The sequence below is a fragment of the Diceros bicornis genome, chromosome 12 (genome assembly GCF_020826845.1).
Source record: "Diceros bicornis minor isolate mBicDic1 chromosome 12, mDicBic1.mat.cur, whole genome shotgun sequence".
Taxonomy (NCBI): domain Eukaryota; kingdom Metazoa; phylum Chordata; class Mammalia; order Perissodactyla; family Rhinocerotidae; genus Diceros; species Diceros bicornis.
The window spans coordinates 30,886,227-30,908,070 of NC_080751.1; the positions used below are offsets into that span (position 1 = coordinate 30,886,227).

The 21,844-nt window shown below is 35.5% G+C and overlaps 1 protein-coding gene across 4 annotated transcripts in view; it reads left to right on the forward strand.

Moving 5' to 3' along the window:
* Positions 1 to 21,844, forward strand: part of PPP4R3B (protein phosphatase 4 regulatory subunit 3B) — a 65,739-nt gene that overhangs the window by 1,245 nt on the left and 42,650 nt on the right. For all 4 annotated transcript variants that reach the window (XM_058551200.1, XM_058551199.1, XM_058551197.1 and 1 more), the window contains exons 2-4: positions 510 to 565; positions 10,527 to 10,625; positions 17,494 to 18,117. In XM_058551200.1, coding sequence (XP_058407183.1) covers positions 510 to 565; positions 10,527 to 10,625; positions 17,494 to 18,117 — 779 coding nt within the window. The remainder of the gene's footprint in view (positions 1 to 509; positions 566 to 10,526; positions 10,626 to 17,493; positions 18,118 to 21,844) is intronic.

The window sequence follows — 21,844 nt, forward strand, 5'->3', positions numbered from 1 at the left end:
GTCATGGACATTTATTACTACATGAGATGTCCTACCTTCTGTTGTTAAGGAAAAAAAGATAAAACGCAGTTCTGTAGTTTGTGTACTAAGTACTTAGACCCCTGTTGTGGTCCTTTGTAATTTGTTTTATTTGTTAAACTGGAATGCAATAAAATAACTTGGCTAAAAAGAGTTTGGCCTCAAGTGGTTGTTTAGACCTTAAAATTTTCGTTTCAATAAAACTTTAATAGTCATTTAGTCTCCTTATATTCTTGGTCTGAATGTTGGTCTTAGATGGATTTTTTCCTTTAAGGGGGTATGGGGATAGGATGATACCTTCTAAATTAAATGTGAAGCCCAGATCTGGAGAGAAAAATGTGAGTTCGAATATATTTGATACTTCAGATGTCTGGCTGGGTGAAGGGAACATAAGTTTTTTTTGGTTTGGTTTTTTTTTTTAATGTGGATTCTGATTTTTTATTCGGGATTTTATCAATTAAAACTTACAAATACTGTTTTTTATCTTTCAGGATCACTACTCTTGGAATCAAAGATAAATCCAAACACTGCATATCAGAAACAACAGGCAAGTAGTTGTTTATCTTTAATTTGAAAGACTTCATCTGTGATCAAGGAAGTATTAATCTGACAAAGATGGGAAGGCTTTCCTGACAAGAAAAAACATGTTTGGTAAACAAAGTTACAGACCATATGTATTTCCCTTGCACGTTAAAAGTTTCAAACTGAAGAGTGAAAGTTTTTTGTACTGGCAGTAATTTATTATCTTTGAAATGAGCCTATGTTAGTTTGTATTAGAATACAATGTATTAATTAGTCTTATTTAACTACAGTTAGCCAGATCTCTTCTATACCCTGTACACTAAGCCTTTTATTCTCGATCACATTTAGAGGAAATGGCATAAAAGAAAATTCAAAGAGGTACTCTTAAAATCAAGGAAAGCCTGTTTGTGATGTGAAATTAGATCCTTTGGCTGAAGCAAAGGTCGAGTTTTTGAAGTAGAAGCATTTAAATCCTGTTCTTTAATTGTGTATTTTTAATATAATAATCAGTGGATACTTTACAAAAGTGTACATTGCCGGTTATGTAATGTTTTCTGTTAATATTTATTGTCTTGGGGAAAAAAACCTGTGTTGTGTTTTAACATGCCTAATTATTTAATCTGGAAATGGCAGCAGTGATTCACCCTTTCTTTATTATGTGAATGTTTTCATTTTTATTATGAAAGATTTCAAAATTGAAAAGTACAGAGAAAAATCTGATGAATGTCCTTGTAACACGACTAAGTTTAACAATGTTAACATTATACCATATTTGCTTCAAAGTTTTGTGTAATGTTGAACGTTGTGGATAGAGTTAAAGACCCCTCTGTACCCATCTCATTATATCCATTCTGCATCCTCCCTGTTGGTAACCACTATTCTGAAGTTGATGTGTATTATTTCTGTACATGCTTTTATACCTTCTCTGCATATGTATGTATCCATAAATATGTAGTCTTTTGTGTGTTTTTAAACTTTGCACAATTGATCTAGACTCTTACATGTATTTCTGCAACTTTCATTTTTCACTCAATGTTATTTTGAAGATTTCTTTGTGTTAACAATGTAGATCTAGTTGATATTTTTTTAAACACTGTATAGTATTCTGATATATGATATATACCTGTTAGATATTTGGATTATTTTCAGTTTTTTGTGTGTGTGGTGTGTAAAGTGAATATGGCAGAGATTTTTAAAGGAAAAGATAAATTTTAGGATTATATTTACATCATCAATGCCTATTTTCTTCAAGGTCAATGAAAATTTGGATGCCCAGAAACAAATACTTCACAGTTGGAGGAATGAAATGTCTGTTGCACAGCACATTATTAGTAAAATTGTTAAACGATTGTTTTGTGTATGCAATACATTCGTAATCAGTTCTTTGAAATATTTTTAAAGTTTTCAATATTCAATTAATAGTTTTTTCCTCTGCTTAGAAAATGTTATGTCTTTTTTGATGGAGAATCAAATTAAACATTTGTTCTGTATTGCACACTTGAAGATGTTTCCTATACCTTAGACATTTTAAGGTAGAAAGTTTAATTTCTAAGTCAGCCAGGCAGGTGGTTACTCTCTGTCAGTGCACTTAATTTTGCCAGATAGCCAGTTTTGGTTTGTTTTTTGTTTGCTTGCTTGTTTGTGGGGAAAAATTGCTAATATTGTGTGATCATTTTTCCCCCTATCTGCATGAGTATCAAATTCTCAGGAACTGTGTTCTTAAATGGGACTCCCTACATTAGTTATATTATGGGTTCTTCTCAGATTGTGTACAAGATCCTTTAGCTGTTGTTACTATTGGAAAGACTACATTATGGCAGAGGTTTGTGTATAAAATAGTTCCCAGCGTTAGTCCAAAAATACACAGCGGTTCTGTGAATACTTTAGGAACTTTGGGATATGTTTCATGTGTAATGTTACTCTGCTAGAAAATTAAAGTATTGGAGAAAAAAATCTTTAAAAAATTTTTTTATGCTATTGGGAAAATGTTTTCTGTAATTAGTCACATTTAAATAATATACTATTGGGCTTTTTAAATATATATTTCTCTAATTGAGGTACTTTTACTAAACATTAAAGTATAAGAACTTTTTGGCAATGAGAATAATATGGAGAAGCTTTGTATATAAGAATGAAAAACCGTGTAAACGGAGTCACCTGTTTTATTTTCTTTATTTTTGTTTAAATTGAGTGCACTTTTCTAATAGAAATCAAGGAGCCATTTAGGAGTTATCTTAAACTTAGTTTTTTTGTAACAGATATGGTTTTTCATATTTTTACCAAAATCTTGTTCAATTTGCACTTTTTACCAAGTTACACAAGTTGGGATTTACAAACACGTTGATATTTTTCTATATTCATTAGAATTATCTTTTTTTAATGTCATCATTTAAGTTGTTTAATAAATTAGTCTAGAAAATCACTTCCAAAATTTATATGAAATATATTGATGATTAGAGGATTTTCAATAAAAAAAACTTGAGTGAGTGAATGAGACATTCATAGTTCATAGGATATTTTGCTATTAATATATGTTGAATAAATTCAGAGAGGAGTATTTAACATTCTTCCTTTTAATATCACAGTTCTGCAATGAGCGAAGTACTGAATTGTGGGCCAAAGTACATCTTTTTAAAATTTTTTCCAAAAGCGAAGTACTGAGTTGTGGGCTCAAAATAAGTTAGAATGAGTTGAGTTGAATGTCAAATGACAATATTGATAGGACATCATTGATTCCGATCACTTTCTTGTTTACTGTGGGCAATATTGAAGTAGTTAATGGGAAGGAGAAAATATACTTACCCTAAAGGAGCCAATAAACTTAAGTGTTTAAACATGTTGGAAAGAGAAAAGAAGGATTATACGGTGGAACATGAAATAAAGTGCCTGATACGTGTCAAAATTTTAAGTTATTTACAATCAGTCCCACTGATCTTGACTAAGTCAAAAGCAGAGTCATAGGGATGTGTACCTTTTATATCTAACACAATTGTGTGTTAATTGGGTTTAGAAGAGAGGTATAAGGAATTTCTCATCGGTTTTATTGGGAGGCAAGACATAACAGGTGAAACAACACAGAATGATAATAAAATAGCTGATAAGGTGTTTTAACCCAGTCCTCATTGAAAGCCCATGAAAGTATTTCACAGATAAGGCAACTAAGGCACAGAAAGTTTAAGTTTCTTGACTGAGATTATACAGCAAGTATATGCCAACGCAAAATATTGTAAAAAGCAACTTGTGTTCCACAGACTTGGGCAGTGGAAAATTAGAGAAGGGAGAGATTGATTTGAGCTAGAATCATTAAGAAAAACTTCACTCTCCTAGGTGGTGTCTGCTGAAGGAACTGTGATAGGGAAGGAAATAGTACACCTGATACAAAAGATATTAAGCCTATTTGCAGCAGAAGTTTTTTTTTTTGAGAGCTTGTTTTGCTAAACAAAAGGGGAGCCATTATAGGTGTTGAGTAGGGGCCTAACGTGGTGAAAGTGATACTACTGTGTTTAGGAAGTGTGTGTGGCAATGTCATGAACAATGAGTTGAGGGTGGAGAGGGAAACAAGAGCTTTAGGTAGCAAGACCTTTTGCGATAATTCAGATACAAGAAAATCAAAGTCTGTTCCAGTGTAGTAAATGAGATTAGAAAGAAGGAACGGAGCTCCAGTATATTTTCAAGAAAGTGCTGAAAGATTTGGTGAATGATTAAATATGAAAGAAAGAATCAAAGGTCGCTAGTAGTGTTTTTGAGTCTTGGGGCCAGAAAAATGGTTCTCTCCAGAAACTGGGAAATTCAGAAGAAAGCAGGTTTACATTAATCGTTTGGTTAGAGGCTTGTTTATTTTTAAAAACTTTATTTTGAATAGATAATACATTCACATAGTTAAAAGTTCAGAAGGTATTTGGTGAAGTCTCTCTCCTACCCTGGACTCTGTCCATACGGTTTTCCTTTGCTAGAGGCCACCAACATTACCAGTTTACTGTGTATTTTCTTAGAGGTTTTATGCATATGTAAACAAATATGCATACAATCACATATATATTCTTTTTATTGGGATAAATGGTAGCATGATATTCTGTGCCTTGCTTTTTTTTCATTTAGGTTTTAAGCGATAGTAAAATAAATGGAAAAAGTCTTATAATGATCATCTGGAACTAGAGATACAGTAAGAATTTGGCCCAGGAGATTCCAATTTGAGAATCATTAAATGCTGTTTTTAGCTGCAAGAGGGGACCTGCTTTGAGAGAATAGATATAAATTGAGAAAAGAACAGAGTGTAAGACTGAGCATTGTTGAATTGTCCACATTTATTCATCCAATAATTGAGTTTTTAAAGTGCAGTTGAAAGCTTTTGAAGAGTTTTCAGCAGAGGAATGACATAATCCAAAATAGTAACATCAATCTAGAATTGAAGAGAGACAGTAACTCAGAGACTAGGTAGGAGATCGCAGCATAGTCCAAGCAAGAGATAATGTTGGATCGGGTTAGGGTGATGACAGTGGAGATGGAAAGAGATGAATAGATTTGAGGTATATATTGAAGACAGAATTGACAGGGCATGCTGCTGCATTAGGTGTTTCGTAATCACAAAAAAAAGAAGATCCAGTAAAGAGGAAGAATAAGCAATTGGAAAGAGTAGAGAATTGGAAAAATGTGTTGTCTTCAAGGGAGAACAGAATTTTGGTAAGGAAAGGAGGGCCAATCGGTCAGTACTTGGCTGTTTCATATCCTGCAAGAGAAAGATTGAGAATCTTATAGGTTTTGGTTAGAAGAACATCCACTGAGATGAAGGTAGAGACCAAAATGATCATATCTTATTGTATCTAATTGGCAAAATAATCTAATAAAATTGAGTATGTTGGGGTTCAGCCTGAGAGTCATTGTGGCGAATGGACTAATGAGTATAGAAGAGAGAAAGAGATTTCTACAATTTTGAATGCTGCATTAAAATGACAGCATGAGGGCCGGCCCCGTGGCTTAGCGGTTATGTGCACGCGCTCCGCTGCTGGTGCCCGGGTTCGATCCCGGGCGCGCACCGACGCACCGCTTCTCCGGCCATGCTGAGGCCGCGTCCCACATACAGCAACTAGAAGGATGTGCAGCTATGACCTACAACTATCTGCTGGGGCTTTGGGGGGAAATAAAAAAAAAAAAAATGACAGCATGAATTTGTAACAGTCCACTCTGCACTTTGAGCTGTAGATCAGGTGCATGAGTAGAGGATGTGAATGATTAGGTTTGAAAGATTAGGCAGAGTGATGGGTAGAGATGTGTTCTGGATGGTGGTTTGGAACAGGACCAATGAGGAATCTTTGGGAATCAGATGGAGAGGAGGGGGGTCTTTCTTATTTAGGGGTCTTGACAGATGCCTAGATAAATATAATGGCACAGGCGAGAGGCTTGGGAAGCAAGTTGTTAAAAACTTTGCATTCTTTTAGAATTCGTTCACATTTCGTTTGTGGCATAGTAGCAGGAACATGAGTTTAGAATTGGACACTCAGTTTTTTAATTCCGTTATTTCTAGCTATGTGATTTTGAACAAACTTTCTCTGAACTTCATCTTTTAAATGGAAATGCTATCTCATATAATAGTTGAGAATTAATGTATGAAAAATGCTTTAGCATAGTATCTGACACATAAGCTCAGTAAGAGAACTGTATTCATAATAATTTTATGATAATCCTGATGTAGGCAGCATTTTCCTCTTTTCCAGTGAGGAAAAATCAAAGAGGCTAAATACTTTGCTGAAAGTCACAGAAATAGTGCACAGTGAAACTGTGAGTGATACTCAGATCCTGTTTCTAGTCGAGGGTTATTCCCGTTGCATCCAAATATATCACATAATTGGGGAAGATATTACTACTGTTTGTAAATAGTGGCATCCTGTCTATCTTGGACTATATTTTATACCATACTATATTTTAAAAATCCATCTCAGAAAGACTGGGTCAACTACTATTAGGAACTAATCAAGAGTTAGATACTGCATTATTTGGTTAATCTCACTCATTTTCAGATTTTTAATGGATTTTGAATCTGGAAATTGAATTCTATAAATCTGCTATTTCTATTTGTTTTCCTTTTTTTAAAAAAGTATTCCTTTTGAAAAACTTCAGCTCTGTTTGTTGGGGGCAAAGATAGGATTAGCCTGGCAAGCAGTAGGATCTCAAATATTTCATGACCCTGAGTTTTATTCATGTCAGTTGAAGTAGATCAGTACCAGGGAGGAAAACTGAAACATAATTCATTGGTTTGTTAGAACCTTTTAAATGTGTCACAGATGGTTTGTGAATATAATATAAAAACTGGAAACCCTTTCCCCCAAAAAGATGTTATACACCAAGTTTTAGATACAATTTTAAGGTGTCATTTAGATCCTGGGTTAAGAACCTCTGATTTAAACAGTATACTGCTCAAGAATGTGTTTTTAATATATAAGATTGAAAATAACCATTTCTTATGATAATACTACATTGTGAAAACCTGATTTAGCAAAGGCTAAATTGTCAAGCTTCATTAGCTCATGTCTTACTCCCATCCTGGGCTTGGACATAATCACCTTTCTTATTTTTTTAAAGGACCAGACCAAATATAACTGACTTTTTCCATTCTCCCTGCAAGCTCAGTTTAAATCTGATTTCTGTGGGACATAGTGGTGATTAAATGTTTTAGTTAGTGGAGGAGAACTCTGAGCTTCTGTTGATTTAAATAGAGGCATTAATATCCCAAAGATATGTATGCCACGCACAAATGAGCAAAAGATATAATATCACAAAACACAGTGGTTGAAAACAGATCTTAACTATGAAAAATTGAGCTTGACTGTATCTAGGCTTTTTGGATATGTAGGAAATCGTGCCATTTGACACTTTTCATTCTGTTTTAAGTATTCTTGTGCCAGCTCTATGCTCTCTCACCTAGGAACTTTTACTTTGACCCCTGGAATAAGCAATTCTAGGGAGTGTTTCTTCCGGGTATTTTTTTTTAACTGAGACAGTAGGGTGTGGGGTAGGGGGAGAAGGAAGGATGAGATTTGTCACCCATTTGGAATAGATAACATAGAGGTGGAAGGTGCCTGCTCTGATGGCACTTCCCTATCTCTGGTAAACAACTAGAAATACACTTAGGTCAAGTTCTCAAATTTGACTTATTGAAAGAATTACCCGGGACCCTTGTTAAAGGTAAGGATTCTTGGGATTCACTGCAGACCTGTCCCCAGGGGAGAGGCATGGGAATCTGTATTTTTAACCATCTTCCAAAGTCAATCCTCTTTGCATTGAATAAGGATTCTGAATATAAATCCCATTTAGTTTCTGATGTTTTGACTGGCTTAGGGAAAAGACTACCTTAAGAATGGGAAGGAAAGAACAAAAGAAAATGATGATGAAGAGGACTAAGTTAACTTAATTCAGACTTTGTTGCTCACCTGGACTTTCTCTCGGAAGGTGGATGGGAACCAAAATGGAAAGGGCCTTGGATTCCTAAATAAAGCATTTTTGATTTCATTCTTTTGTACTAGTGATCTTCAAAATGGAAGGCACAGTATGAAGCATTGGGATTTGAGAAGAAACCTGTTGATATTTTTTATCAAAAGAAGTTGAGTTTTGCTAATATTTAATAAAGTCAGGTGGTCAAGAAGTCAAAAATAGGCATGGTATTCTGAGAGAAGAGTAACATTTCCATGAAAAGTATTCCCCACCTATTGTGAATTATTGTAGCCTATATGTGCAGATAGCTGTTTACAGATATTTTCCATGTTAACTGACCTGTAAGCCTGACAAAATGAACAAGTGCCTTAAAAAGGGTTGAAAACAATGTAAGTGCAAGTGAACAAAATAATGATCCAACTGACATTTATGCTCTAGTCTAAGCTGTCTGTCGGCCAAGTGATAAAGCAGAAACAATGATAAAATAGATCTTACAAGAAGTTGCCCCTCCCAAAAAGTTCAGAATTATTAAAAGGATAACATTGAATATGCATGTGTATCTACCGTCGTTTGTGGGTGTGCTGTGCCCTAAGTGTATTATTGGGTCTTTTTTTGTCTGTTTGTTTTGTTAGGAAGATCAGCCCTCAGCTAACATCCATGCTAATCCTCCTCTTTTTGCTGAGGAAGACCGGTTCCTCCTCCTTTTTTTTCCCCAAAGCCCCAGTAGATAGATGTATGTCATAGTTGCACATCCTTCTAGTTGCTGTGTGTGGGACACGGCCTCAGCATGGCCGGAGAAGCAGTGCGTCGGTGCGCGCCCGGGATCCGAACCCAGGCTGCCAGTAGCGGAGCGCGCACACTTAACCGCTAAGCCACGGGGCCGGCCCTATTGGGTCTTAAAATACTAACTAATAGTGGTATGGAGCCATTACAATTGAAACGTTTAAAAATATTGCTAATTTTGTCCTTATATAAGCCTTTTTATTTCTATTTTAGTGATGTTTTATAAAGTATTCCTATACTAACATTATATTTCTGTATATAATATATAAATAATTTGAGGTTAAAATTAACCTGTTAAAAAAGTTTTAGAGATTACTGTTCATGAAGCTGTTTTGAGGAGAGCTCTAAGAAGACAACTCGGGCTGAGGAAAGTACATGGAGCCTGAGTGGGTGCCCTAGTGTTTTAACCAGAGTAGCTCTGTTTTTATCCTTTTTTACATGGAGATTCTTAGTAAAATTTTATTTGTAAAAAGAGTTCTGCTGGTTTTTGTAAAAAGATTTCAAAACCTCTTCTGTAGATCGTGGGAGACACTGAAAGCTTTTAAAAGAAAGAGCAACCTAATAAAATTTTAGAATACCTGGGGGTAATTTCCCTTCCAAGAAGCACATCCAGGCAGAAGCTAGAAAACAGATTTCCAGTTGTTCTTGCTGATTACACAGCAAATAATTATTAATCTGAGGCCTGGATTAATTAAAGGATATTTTTCGTTTACTGGATAGAGCTACCAAAGTATTAAAATGTTTTCATTTTGAAGACTTTGTCTTTATTAAGCTGGGGCTCACTTTTAGTTTTATACTTTTTAATATCAGGTCATACTATTTATAAGTACTAGTCAGATGAACAATTATTAAATATAAGGTTGTTTTAGGTTATATTTTTAGTAATTAGAATGTAAACTCAAATGTGCATTTTTTGAAAGATCAAAGTTTTAGCCATGTGAAACTTTCATTATTATGTTTCCTTAAAAAAGGTCCATTTCATTTGAGTGTTGCATAGTGATTTTAGTATTTAAACATGTGCGTGGTTTTAATTTAAACCCAAACCTTCATTTTTAATAAAGGAGTTGACAACTTTTTCTCAAAAGCATAGCCTTTTGGTAGGGATATAATTCAGGACATTCTAAGAAAGCACTTAGCTGAACCTGGAGTTCTTAATTTTTCTAAAACCGAAACTGCTGCAGTAGGTGCCATTGGTTATACTTACAGATAGAGTATCTTCATTTCACCATTGTTTTGCATTCCTTAATGTCCTGAAGGCTTTTCCAGATTAAAAAAAAAAAAGGCAAAAATAGAGTTAAACCTTAAGATATTTTCAGCTGTTAGTTAGCCTATACTTGCAACCAGTTGACAACTAGCTTAAAGGGAAAGATAAACTTGTAGGTGGTAGGTGGTTAGTGAGTGAAACAGCTGACTTTCTGGAAACAGTAGGAAGTAGATGATTAGAATGTCTGCATTACAGTTTGGCCAGGAATAGCTAGGCTTTCCATTAAACATCATCTTGGTAACATGAGCTCTGGCTCATGTGACCTGTTTTAATATATTTTGTTTTAGAAAATTGCTCAATGTGATTTTTAGTACCAAAGCTACTATTTCATCACCAGTATATTACTAAAGTTTCAAAAGATAACAAAATATAGTTATATGATGTCAGTTGAGTGTACACTTATCAGAGAGCATTTGTCATTGTTATGCTGTTTCCTGTCCTCTTGATTTTTATTTATATTTTGTAGTTATTTCTTTTCAAGTGTGATGATGTAGAAATCTTTATTTTTAAACAGGATACATTAATTGTTTGGTCAGAAGCTGAAAACTACGATCTGGCTCTAAGTTTTCAGGAAAAAGCTGGCTGTGATGAGATCTGGGAAAAAATTTGTCAGGTAAGTTTCCTTTAGTAACATTTAACTTAACATTTGCGTGTATTCTTGAGGTTTTTTTTTCTTTTTACCTAAAAGATATATATTAGAATGTGGAGAGATAATGTCTTTGTGTGAGATTTTGGTAATCTAACCTGGAAATTTCTTTTATGTTCTACAGCAAATTCTTTTACTTAAAATTTTTTAAAATATTACCTTGGGCCTGGCCAGTGGTATAGTGGTTGGATTCGTGCGCTCCGCTTCAGCGGCCCGGGGTTCCCAGGTTCGGATCCTGGGCCTGGACCTATGCACTGCTTATCGAGCCACACTGTAGCAGGCATCCCACATATAAGGTAGAGGAGGATGGGCACGGATGTTGGCCCAGGGCCATTCTTCCTCAGCAAGGAGAGGAGGATTGGCAACGGGTGTTAGCTCAGGGCTAATCTTTCTCACCAAAAAAAAAAAAACTTAGAATGTTGTTTACCACTTTAGATTTTGATGGCATGTATTCATAATTAATACCCTGCAAAATGTCAAAATCTTAAAAACCAAAACAAGATTAAATAATTATGTTCTAAGGCTTTTAGATTTTTCTTTAATATTTGGTCACCTGTTTGCCTAATGTTTATGAATACTGTGTGCCAGACACTAATGTTATCAAAAGTGTTCATAACTTTTCATGAGGCAGGATATGGAATGGATAGTAACACTCAGGTAACTGGAATTTTTGTTAATAAAGTTTTTATTTTAGAAATTTCAGATTTACAGAAAACATGAGCTGAAAATACAGAGAGAGTTCCTATATACTCCCCTCCTTGACACCTCCTCCTCCCTGTTTTCCCTATTCTTAGCATCTTACATTAGTATGATACACTTGTCACAATTAATGAACTAATATTCGTACACTGTTATTATTCACATATTATTATTAGCTAAAGTCCATACTTTATTCAGATATCCTCAGCTTCAAACCCAATGTCCCTTTTCTGTTCCAAGATCTCATTCAGGATACCATGTTACATTTAGTAGTTGTGTCTTCTTAGATAAATCTTGGCTGTGACAGCTGATAACTAGAATTTTAAATTAATCATAACATTCATTTTAAGTACCATTTTCTGTAAATGGAGATCACTGTGTTTCAGTGGTTGCCTAGTGTAATATTCTATTATAGTGTTTTCTGACTATTGTCATTTTCACTTATATCAGCTTTTCTCTCAAGTGATTCTTATCACTGAAGATTCTTGAGTTAGTTTTATGCATCTGACCATGGTCATTTTTTTCCCTGGTCCTCCCAATAACAGTGCCAGACAGTGTGATAAAGTATAGTGTGAACCTTCCCATTCCATATAAGGGTTATTTGACATACGACTCTAAACCACTAAACTTTTCTTAACTGAAGTAGATTGTTTGTTTCTTTTCCACCTCATATCTTACTATGCATCATGTATTGCTGGAGCATTATTAGTATACATTGTTAAATAGAAGAATTTCAGTTGATGAACAGCTGAAAACATTAGTAAATATGATTTTTCTTTAATTTGTACAATATACACAGAATATAATCCAAATTGTTTTGTTATTATTTCACGTTTGTGTTTTGCCTATTTTTAAACCTATGGATGGTGATGGCAAGAAGGTCCTAATTTTTACCTTTTTTTTCTTATGTCCTCTCTGAGGATTGAGATTGAATTTTGTTTGCAGAGTTTTCTGTAAAGTGAGATAATAAGACCTAAAAATGATCTCAATTGCAGACTTATACATATGCAATCCACGAATGTTTGCTGTTCTAGATTCAATAAACTTGAATCGTGCGTTCATTCATGAAAAGGGGAAAAAAAACTGGTCCATGAAAATAAAGCACACTGGAGGATGTAAAACTTTAAAAATAAAAGAGAGAAAGATGACTTTACCATAATACTTATAAGGCTATTCAGAATATTAATAGCAGTATATAAAGACTAACTTTTATTTATTATAAATTCCTGAAAAGTGTTGTTTTATTTTGTATTCTTCCTCCTCCAGTACCACTATGGCAATTGGCACATGTTGTGTATGTGCTCGGTATATTTTTGAAGAATGGATGAAGAAAACAGAAGACAAACAGCTTATTTAGAACTAGGGTGTTGATTTACAGATCTACTAGAACATAAATTTATGTGGTAGATAATATTTTCCAGTGATCCAGCATATTAGATTATACCTTGCCCTGTTTCTCACCTCCCCACACCTCAGCACCTACTGTTCAATATATGTTCTTGGATATACATATATTCTTGAAGTCTTTGTATATTTGTACTAGAAATTTTTGCTGAAATTTTTTTCTTACTCTTTTCACTTACACAGTTCAGGAGGTCCCTAAGATCACTCTCAGGTTCACTAATTCACTAGAAAGACTCAAAGAATCCACAAAGCTGTTATAGTCATGGTTATAGTTTATTACAGCAAAATGATCCAAATTAAAATTATCAGTGGGAAAAGACACACAGGACAGGGTCTAGGAGGGTTCCAGACATGAGCTTCCAGTTTTCTCTCCCAGGATAGTTGTGCAGATGGCACTTAACTTCTCCCAGCAGTGATGTTTGGCAGCATGCATGGAGTATTGCTGACCAGAGAACCTTACCCAAACCTTTGTGTCCAGCATTTTCATTGGAGGTTTTTCATGTAAGCAGGCTGACTGCCCATGTGGCTGACTTTAGTTTCCAGCACTTCCAGAGGTTGACCTCTACCGTCAACCACATAGAATATCTAGTATGGCCCAAGACCCCCAGATAAACAAACCACTTTTATTAGGCAGGATATTCAGAGTGCTTAGAGGTTACCTCTCAGGAGCTAGGCAAGGGCGAAACCTTTCTTCGGGCAAGATTAATCCTGTACTGCAAAGGCCACCCCTTGGCCCTTGGCCAACACTCTCTTACAGCAAAATGATCATATTTGTCTAAGCATCTACATTTAGCATAGCATTTATATGACTGAGCAATTAGTATCAATATGAATATGCCTAACATTTGGAGGAGCCAGTCTGTAGTAGGGATAGATTTAAAGAAACAACTAATCTGTCCTATAAAGTCATGATTTACTGTTCACATTTTTGCACTAATTTGATTACTCATTTACCTCCTTGATGTGCTGCAATTTGTACCTTATGATAAACTTGCACAGAACTGTTTAGCACAGAAATTAGCTGATGGTTAACAAAATCTACTTCTTCCTCAGGCCACTCATTGTCTATCAGCATTACATGCTGAGGACTCAATCTCCCAATATATTTGATCATCGATATCAGTATTATCATAAGGCTTATGTACATAAGGTGGTTGGAGATATAACCTGAAAAGTAAGAGTAAATAGATACTGGCACATTACTAGAATCCCACTTAGTTATTAACAGTTGGTCCAGTTCATCATCATATTGTTTGACAAAATATCTCCCAGAGTGGTGTCACTCATCAAGTTTATTTACTGGCTTCCATTTGACCTTGTCAAGTTCCAAGAGCAGTGGTTGTCTTGGTAAACATATGGCTTCACCTTTACAGGCATCGGGTATAATTGAGCTAAGAGAAGATCATCTCTTACTCTGAGCCTTTCTTGAGGCACCAGTGTTAATGCTGGATTTCTCTTGTTGCATTACCCATGTATTCATTCCTTTGCCCTCAGTTACGATTTCTCCTCCCGATTTGTTATTAATTTTCACCCAAACTTTTCCACCTTTGGAAGGGATGTGAGATTTGGCCACTCTACTGGTCCAGCAAGGTTAATTTCTACTGCGCAACTTAGTGCTCTACTTTTAAGATCTATGCAAATTGCCGAATATACATTTAGTTTATTGCTCCTAACTACAGCGTGGTATCCCACAGAACCGTATATTATACGTTTTACTTTTCAATTCTGGGAGGTCATTGCTGACATTTGAAAGAACAATTTCAATATCAATAAAAACCATATTACTCAGTCATTTCTTAACCCTTATAATGAGAAAGCAGAACTCTCTGAAAAGTGACAGCTCAGAGAGCAATAAGTATCTTAAGGGGAATGGTGAATGATAGAAAAAACCATTGGAGAGGAAGAAATTATAAAAACAAGAGCTAAGATAATTGATATATATTGAGCTTTTAGAAAGCATGAAATCAAAAATACGTATGGAAGTTTTAACCTCAGAAAATGGGAGGGACATTTTCTTGGAAACAGATGAAGGAAATGAGTGAAGATAAGTTGTGAGAGAGAAGGATGTTGGAGGAGATTGAATACTGATGGCCTCTTTTTCAAAGGAGAAAGGTCTCTCCTCTGAGAGCTAAAGAGGAAAGTAATAGTGTTTGATGCTTGAAAAGGGAAAAAAATTTAAAGCAACATCTGTAAGGGACTACAACAGGAGTGCAGGAAAGAGAAATTTTCATTGAGAACCCTATTGATAGTGTGGATTTTTTGTAAACCCATTCAGCACAGTTAGTTGACTGACTTGAAGAATGTTAAGGTCAGATTATGTTGTAGTAACAAAATCCTGAAATTTCAGTGACTTATTACAACAAAATTTTGTTTTTCGCGTAATGCTATTTGACTAGTGAGGGGTAGGGGTGTAGAGGAAGGGGCTCTGCTCGTCAGAGCCACTCAAGGAACCAGGTGGATAGAGAATTCATTTTAATACTTCCAATATCAATGCAAAGTGGAAAGAAAGGTGGCGAATCAGAGCACTGGCTTAAAAGTTTCTGCCCAGAAGTTGCACATGGCAGTTTTGCCCACATTTCATTGGCCAAAGCAAGTCACACAGCTACTTGTAACTTCATGGAGGCAAAGAACTTGTGTGTCGCAGAGGAGAGAGAACCAGAAATACTTGGTGGGCAGCACTGTTAACATCCAGATAGATACTTGGGTTTATGTGGGATTGACAAATCAGAAAAGTGAAAGTTAAGTTTAGGAGAGAATCCAGGAAGCTTGTAAAGATTAATGCTAGATGACATAGAAATAAAGATGCAGTAACCTAGTGAATGCCTCTGAAGCTGTGCTTTTATTCTTCAACATATGCAAACTATATTCATTTGAAGTGTAAATTAACCCTTTTAATTTCGTCTTATTCTTTCTTTATAACCTCTGATTCTTCTTCGTCTTCGTTCCTCACCTCACACTCCACCTCTCTTTTCTCTGGTTACTGTCAGAGTCTTCTGGCTTTAACTGTTGCCGTAATATGAAATCTATCTTCTGTCCTGTTCTTTTTCCTGAGTAGTAGGCCCACTGATTTAGTTGCCAGCTGGATATTCAAACACCTCAAACTTACTAAAACTGAACTCTTACTAACCATTTCTCTCCCTTGTTCCCAGTTTTTGTTAAAGGAGCCGTAGTTTTCCTGATGACAGATTTAAAACTATAGGGTCATTTGTGATTACTCCTCTCTTTTGTAGCTGTCTCCTCTGTCCCATCATCACTATCCAAATTCAGTTGTTCGTGTAGACTTTGAAATAACATCCTAATTTATCTTATCTTTCAAATTTAACCCATACAACTGATGCCAGGTGAACTTTCTAAAGGACAGTTCTGCTCATTCACTTCCCTGCGCAATAACTCAGATGTTTTAGCTTGACTTTCCGTGATCTGGCATCAATCTGCGTTTCCACTTTTGCTGTTTGCCATATGCGTGTCACATATTTCCATCTCTCTGCCTCTATGCTGTTCTCCTTGCACTTTGAGTACCTTTATTCCCTATCTTACCCATCTTTGAAGTTTCACTTAAAATCTCAAATGCCACTAGTTTTATGATTCCTTCCTTATATTCTCTCCTCCCCAGAACCCCAGGAGGTAGAAGGAATTTCCCTCCCTCTGAATTTCCATGGCATTTTATCTGAACTCTTATGACCTTGTTACTTATACTTTTCTTATATATGTGTGTCACCTAAGCCTAGCTACTCTAAGTACTCAGAAGTAAAAAGTACTCTCATCTCTCTAGGAAGGAAAAGTATTTTGTATGCCTCGGTATATCCATCTACTTCTTTCTCTCAATTTTTGCCTGTGTTGCTTTGGTGGATTTGGAAGTTTATGGAACTGTTCTCCAGATATTTGGGATATTTTCAGGTGGAGAAGAGAGGATACTTGCGCTCTTGTGTTAGGAATTAGAGAAATTCTATGAAGAGTAAATTTTTTATGTTAAGTAGAATAAATTATCATAGAAGATTTATGTTAGCCATGCTTTTCTTGAACTGTCAGCCTGAATCATAAAACAGTTCTTTATTCATTATGTTGTAATTTTTATCTAGATATTAGAACTTGGAGGCTTGATCACAGGTGTTACATGAATGCCAATTTTTAAAAGAATAGACTTTATTTTTAAAGCAGTTTCAGGCTCATAACAAAAGCAAATATTTTTACAAAAGTGATTTTCAAAAGTAATTTGAAGAAATCGTATTTTCTCACTCTTGAATATACAAGGAGTTGGGTTTTAATTTGGTTTGAACTCAGTAGTGTCCTTGCCAGGCCAATGTGATGGTGATTTAAGTCATATGTGGTGATTTTGGGGACCAACAGCAAAGTTACCTTCTGCAGAATTCAAAATTACTACTTATAGTGAAGTTATTAAACAACTACACATGGTTATCACATAATTTAACATCACAAATGTGCAAGACATTAGCTGAAATATTCAGATTATCAAGGATCAGAGTTAACCTCAAGTTGTAAGTTGGGAAATTTAGAGGTGAAACTATCTGCAGTAACTTAGACTTTAATAATTGACTCTAACCTGGTTGTATTTTCCCCCTCTAGGCTTGACTTTTAATTAACAATGATTGTAGTACTAGTATTGATTCTTTGCAAGGTATTTTTACTTAAATTCAATGCTCAGTGATTTGATTTCCAAAATTTTGAATTCTTTTGTATTTTAAGGTAACCAGCTATACTTGGATATTTTTAGGTTCAAGGTAAGGATCCATCAGTGGAAGTCACACAGGACCTCATTGATGAATCAGAAGAAGAACGATTTGAAGAAATGCCTGAAACCAGTCATCTGATTGACCTGCCCACATGTGAACTCAATAAACTTGAAGAGATTGCTGACTTAGTTACCTCAGTTCTCTCCTCACCTATCCGTAGAGAAAAGCTGGCTCTGGCCTTGGAAAATGAAGGCTATATTAAAAAACTACTGCAGCTGTTCCAAGCTTGTGAGAACCTAGAAAACACTGAAGGCTTACACCATTTGTATGAAATTATTAGAGGAATCTTATTCCTAAATAAGGCAACTCTTTTTGAGGTAATGTTTTCTGATGAGTGTATCATGGATGTTGTGGGATGCCTTGAATATGACCCTGCTTTGGCCCAGCCAAAAAGGCATAGAGAATTTTTGACCAAAACTGCAAAGTTTAAGGAAGTTATACCAATAACAGACTCTGAACTAAGGCAAAAAATACATCAGACTTACAGGGTACAGTACATTCAGGACATCATTTTGCCTACGCCATCCGTTTTTGAAGAGAATTTTCTTTCTACTCTTACGTCTTTTATTTTCTTCAACAAAGTTGAGATAGTCAGCATGTTGCAGGTGAGTAAACTAACATGGTCTTCACAATTTTCTTTTCAGATATTTAGTTCTCTTAATAGTTCAAGCTGGTGTTCATTCCTTCTTTTTGAAAGATTTCTTTTGTTTACTTTAAATGTACTATTAAGCATAGAAAACAGGGCTTCATCTTATGGTTTTCTGAAGGAGAATCATTTCTTAATGTGACCTTTTATATTTTTAGGTGTCCTGTGATGCAGCTGCTTTTGTTTTCTTTTAACTTTTCATTTTGCATTTTAAAAATTGTAGTAGAATATACATAAAATTTACCACGTTAACCATTTTTTAGTGTACAATTCTTAGCATTATGTACGTTCAGAGTGTTATACAATCATCACCGTTACCTGGCCCTGGGCTAACATCCCTGCCCGTCTTCCTCCACTTTGTACGGGACACCGCCGCAGCGTGGCTTGCCAAGCAGTGTGTCGGTGCGCGCCCAGGATCCGAACCAGCGAACCCCGGGCCACCACAGCGGAGCGCGTGCACTTAACGTCTTGTGCCAGCGGGCCAGACCCCAGAAGCAGCTATTTTTAAAAGTATTTTTTATTCCATTTTGTGAGACCTAGTTATTATTGGGGTATGTATATACGAGTGTGTATGCTTAAAGCTTCCCAGATAATTCAAATGTACATCCAGGATTGAGAACATTAATTTTCAGGAAATGATGATTCGATTATTTGCTATATGAGGTTGATGTTATGAGGTCTCCTTGGGTTGTAAAATAGGAGTTTTATACCATGTTTATCTTGTTAATTCTTTATACCCTAATTGTAGTAAGCATGATTTTGAAGATTTTGCTTTACTTGTGATAATATACTGTACTCACAGTTTCCTACGTAACTGCCTTTGTTATTTCCATATCAATAGTCAACTAAGTTTATTGAGCAGCTACTATATACTTAGTGTAGTGGGTCTCGAGTGTGGTCTGTGGACCTCGGGGTGGGGGATCTCTGAAACCCTTTTAGAGAGATCTGTAAGATTTTCTCTTTTCCAACTTCATGTGAGTGTGAGCCTGTAATTTCTTCATATACTTCAACCAAAACAACATATCACAACAGATGTGAGAATCTAGCTGTCTTCTGTTAAGCCACATATTAAAGAGAGTTGCAAAAATGTAAAACAGAGCACTCTTCTTTCTAAATTTTTACAATTTTGGATCGTATAGTTGTTTCTCATATAAAATATTTACATAAACATATAATAGCTTATTTTTTAAATGAATTAAATGCTATTAAATATCTCAGCTTTAACTATGGTAAATATTAATAAACATAACGCACATAATAAAAGCTCTTTGGGGTCCTCAATTTTTAAGAGTTTAAGGGGATCCTGAGACCAAAAATTTGAGAATCTCTGACTTAGTACTTAGCGATCAGACTCCATTTTATGATACTTCCAGCCACTATTCACCTTTCTATTATTGTTACTTTACTTTTTGTATAGGGCTTGCTTCTCCAGATCATTCTTTCACCTAGCAGTTTTTCGTTATTCCACAATGATAAGTGTGAGGGAAGTTGGACTTACACGTTAGGTTCCATTTATAATATAGGGGATCTGCTTCTTGAAAACCATACTATACACTTGAGTGTGCCATTTCACTTGCTGACAGAAAAACAATTACAGTCTCAAGAGATTGGAAATAGACCCACAGTCAATATAGTTGATGTACAGGACCCAGTGACAGAAGCTCAAGTGTAGCTTTCAAATGAGCTGCTTTTGACTTCAGAAGGGTTGCCAAATCCATAATAGTAAATCATAAATGCTTTTTTATGTTTTAAAGAATAGATTATGCAAACTAATCTATAAATATCTGCAACACTTTGTAAGTCATTTTATATATTTTGCCTTAGGTTTATTTGTGAAGGCTATATTTATATAAGTCAAGTGTAGCTTTAAAAAAAGAAAATCTTGGGCCGGCCCCGTGGCTTAGCGGTTCAGTGCGCGCACTCCGCTGCTGGTGGCCCCGGGTTCAGATCCCGGGCGCGCACCGGCGCACCACTTCTCCGGCCATGCTGAGGCCGCGTCCCACATACGGCAACTAGAAGAATGTGCAGCTATGACATACAACTATCTACTGGGGCTTTGGGGAAAAAAAAGGAGGAGGATTGGCAATAGATGTTAGCTCAGAGCGGGTCTTCCTCAGCAAAAAAAGGATTAGCATGGATGTTAGCTCAGGGCTGATCTTCCTCACAAAAAAATAAATAAATAAAAATTAAAAAAAAGAAAATCTTACTCATTTTTGGTCCATGGGATGTGTTTTATGAAATAGCCAGATGCTGTGAACTACCTGTTTTTTATCTAGGGTTTACCACTTAATTATCTCTTATGTGCCAGCCATGATGCTGAATTCTATTTTCAGCAGTGTAATGAGAAGAGAGTAATTAAGATTATGGCCATTGGCCTCTAAAGGCTCATTTCCTAAAGCCCAACTCTGAGGTTTCCATGTCGAATTTTTTTGGCTAGGTGTTAGGTGTTTCCAGATACCCTTCTGGCTAACTGGTATACATATCCATAGCTTCATAAATAGTATTAACCTGCTCTTACATGAGTTACGTAAGGCAAGGGAAAATGTAAGAAATTTTATCTAACTGGACCAAAATGAGGTAGTGCTAAGGTACATAAGTCAACTCCTAGCCTAAATTAGGTTAATTAGCTGAGAAATTATATGAAAGCACTTAGTCTGGTCACTGGCTTCTGGTATATACCCTAATACATGTTGAGATTCTCTTAAGCATGATAGGGGCATAAGATTTTAGTTAACCTGAGTTTTCTAGCTAATTGCAGATCAAAATCCCTCATGCCCCGAATTGAGAGATATACTTAAAAATGTTTTATAAATTAAATTCCTGAAAGCCAATAAAGTAAGATTATTTCCACACAGACAGCTACAGATTAAGATCCTTTTCAGAACAAGAAGTTTTAACTTTTCCTTTCACTAGAAATGATGGAGGACAGGTATCTCAAATGTTGACATTTTAACATATTACATATATCTCCACTATTTCATAGATAAGAGTTGAGCTAAAAACAAACCCAGTAGGGTGAGTGGTTTAGTTCTTTTTTGACATATTTTGCAGATAGAATTTCAGCACTGAAAGAGAAATTTCTAACCTTTCATCCCAATTACTAACTAAATATGTAAAATCTTCCAAAACCTTTAAGAAAACAGCTGTTTGCATGATATGATTCTTCGTTTTGTTTTAGAGATTTTTGGACTCATGTAGGATTTAACAAATTTTATCTTACTAGATTTGGCCCATTCTACTTCGTGTGTGTGTTTTGCTTTCATTTGTTTTATAACTTGGAACTACTTAGAAATCTATCCGGTTATGTGGTGGGAGTGACAAAAACCTCATTATGCAGGAGGCCTGGATTCTAAATCCGTCTCTGTCACTAGCTAGCCTCAGATAAGTCCACTCTTTGGGCCTCAGTCTCGTGAAATTTGAAATTGGAATAGGTAATCTCTAGGTAACCTCTTAAAGCCTGATCTTATTCTGAATTTCTGCATTTATATGATTCTAAAAATGGTGAATGGGTTCTGGGTTTTGGAATTTTGGTTTTATGTGCACGCCTGTTTTTACATTATTGCAAAGGAAAAGGTTTGATTCAGACTTTTTAGAAGCAGCCCCTGTTTTCCCCATAAGGTTTTGTTATGTTATCCAGAAAAGAAGATAACATGCAATTTGACTTAAAATAGTTATATTTTGTTAAA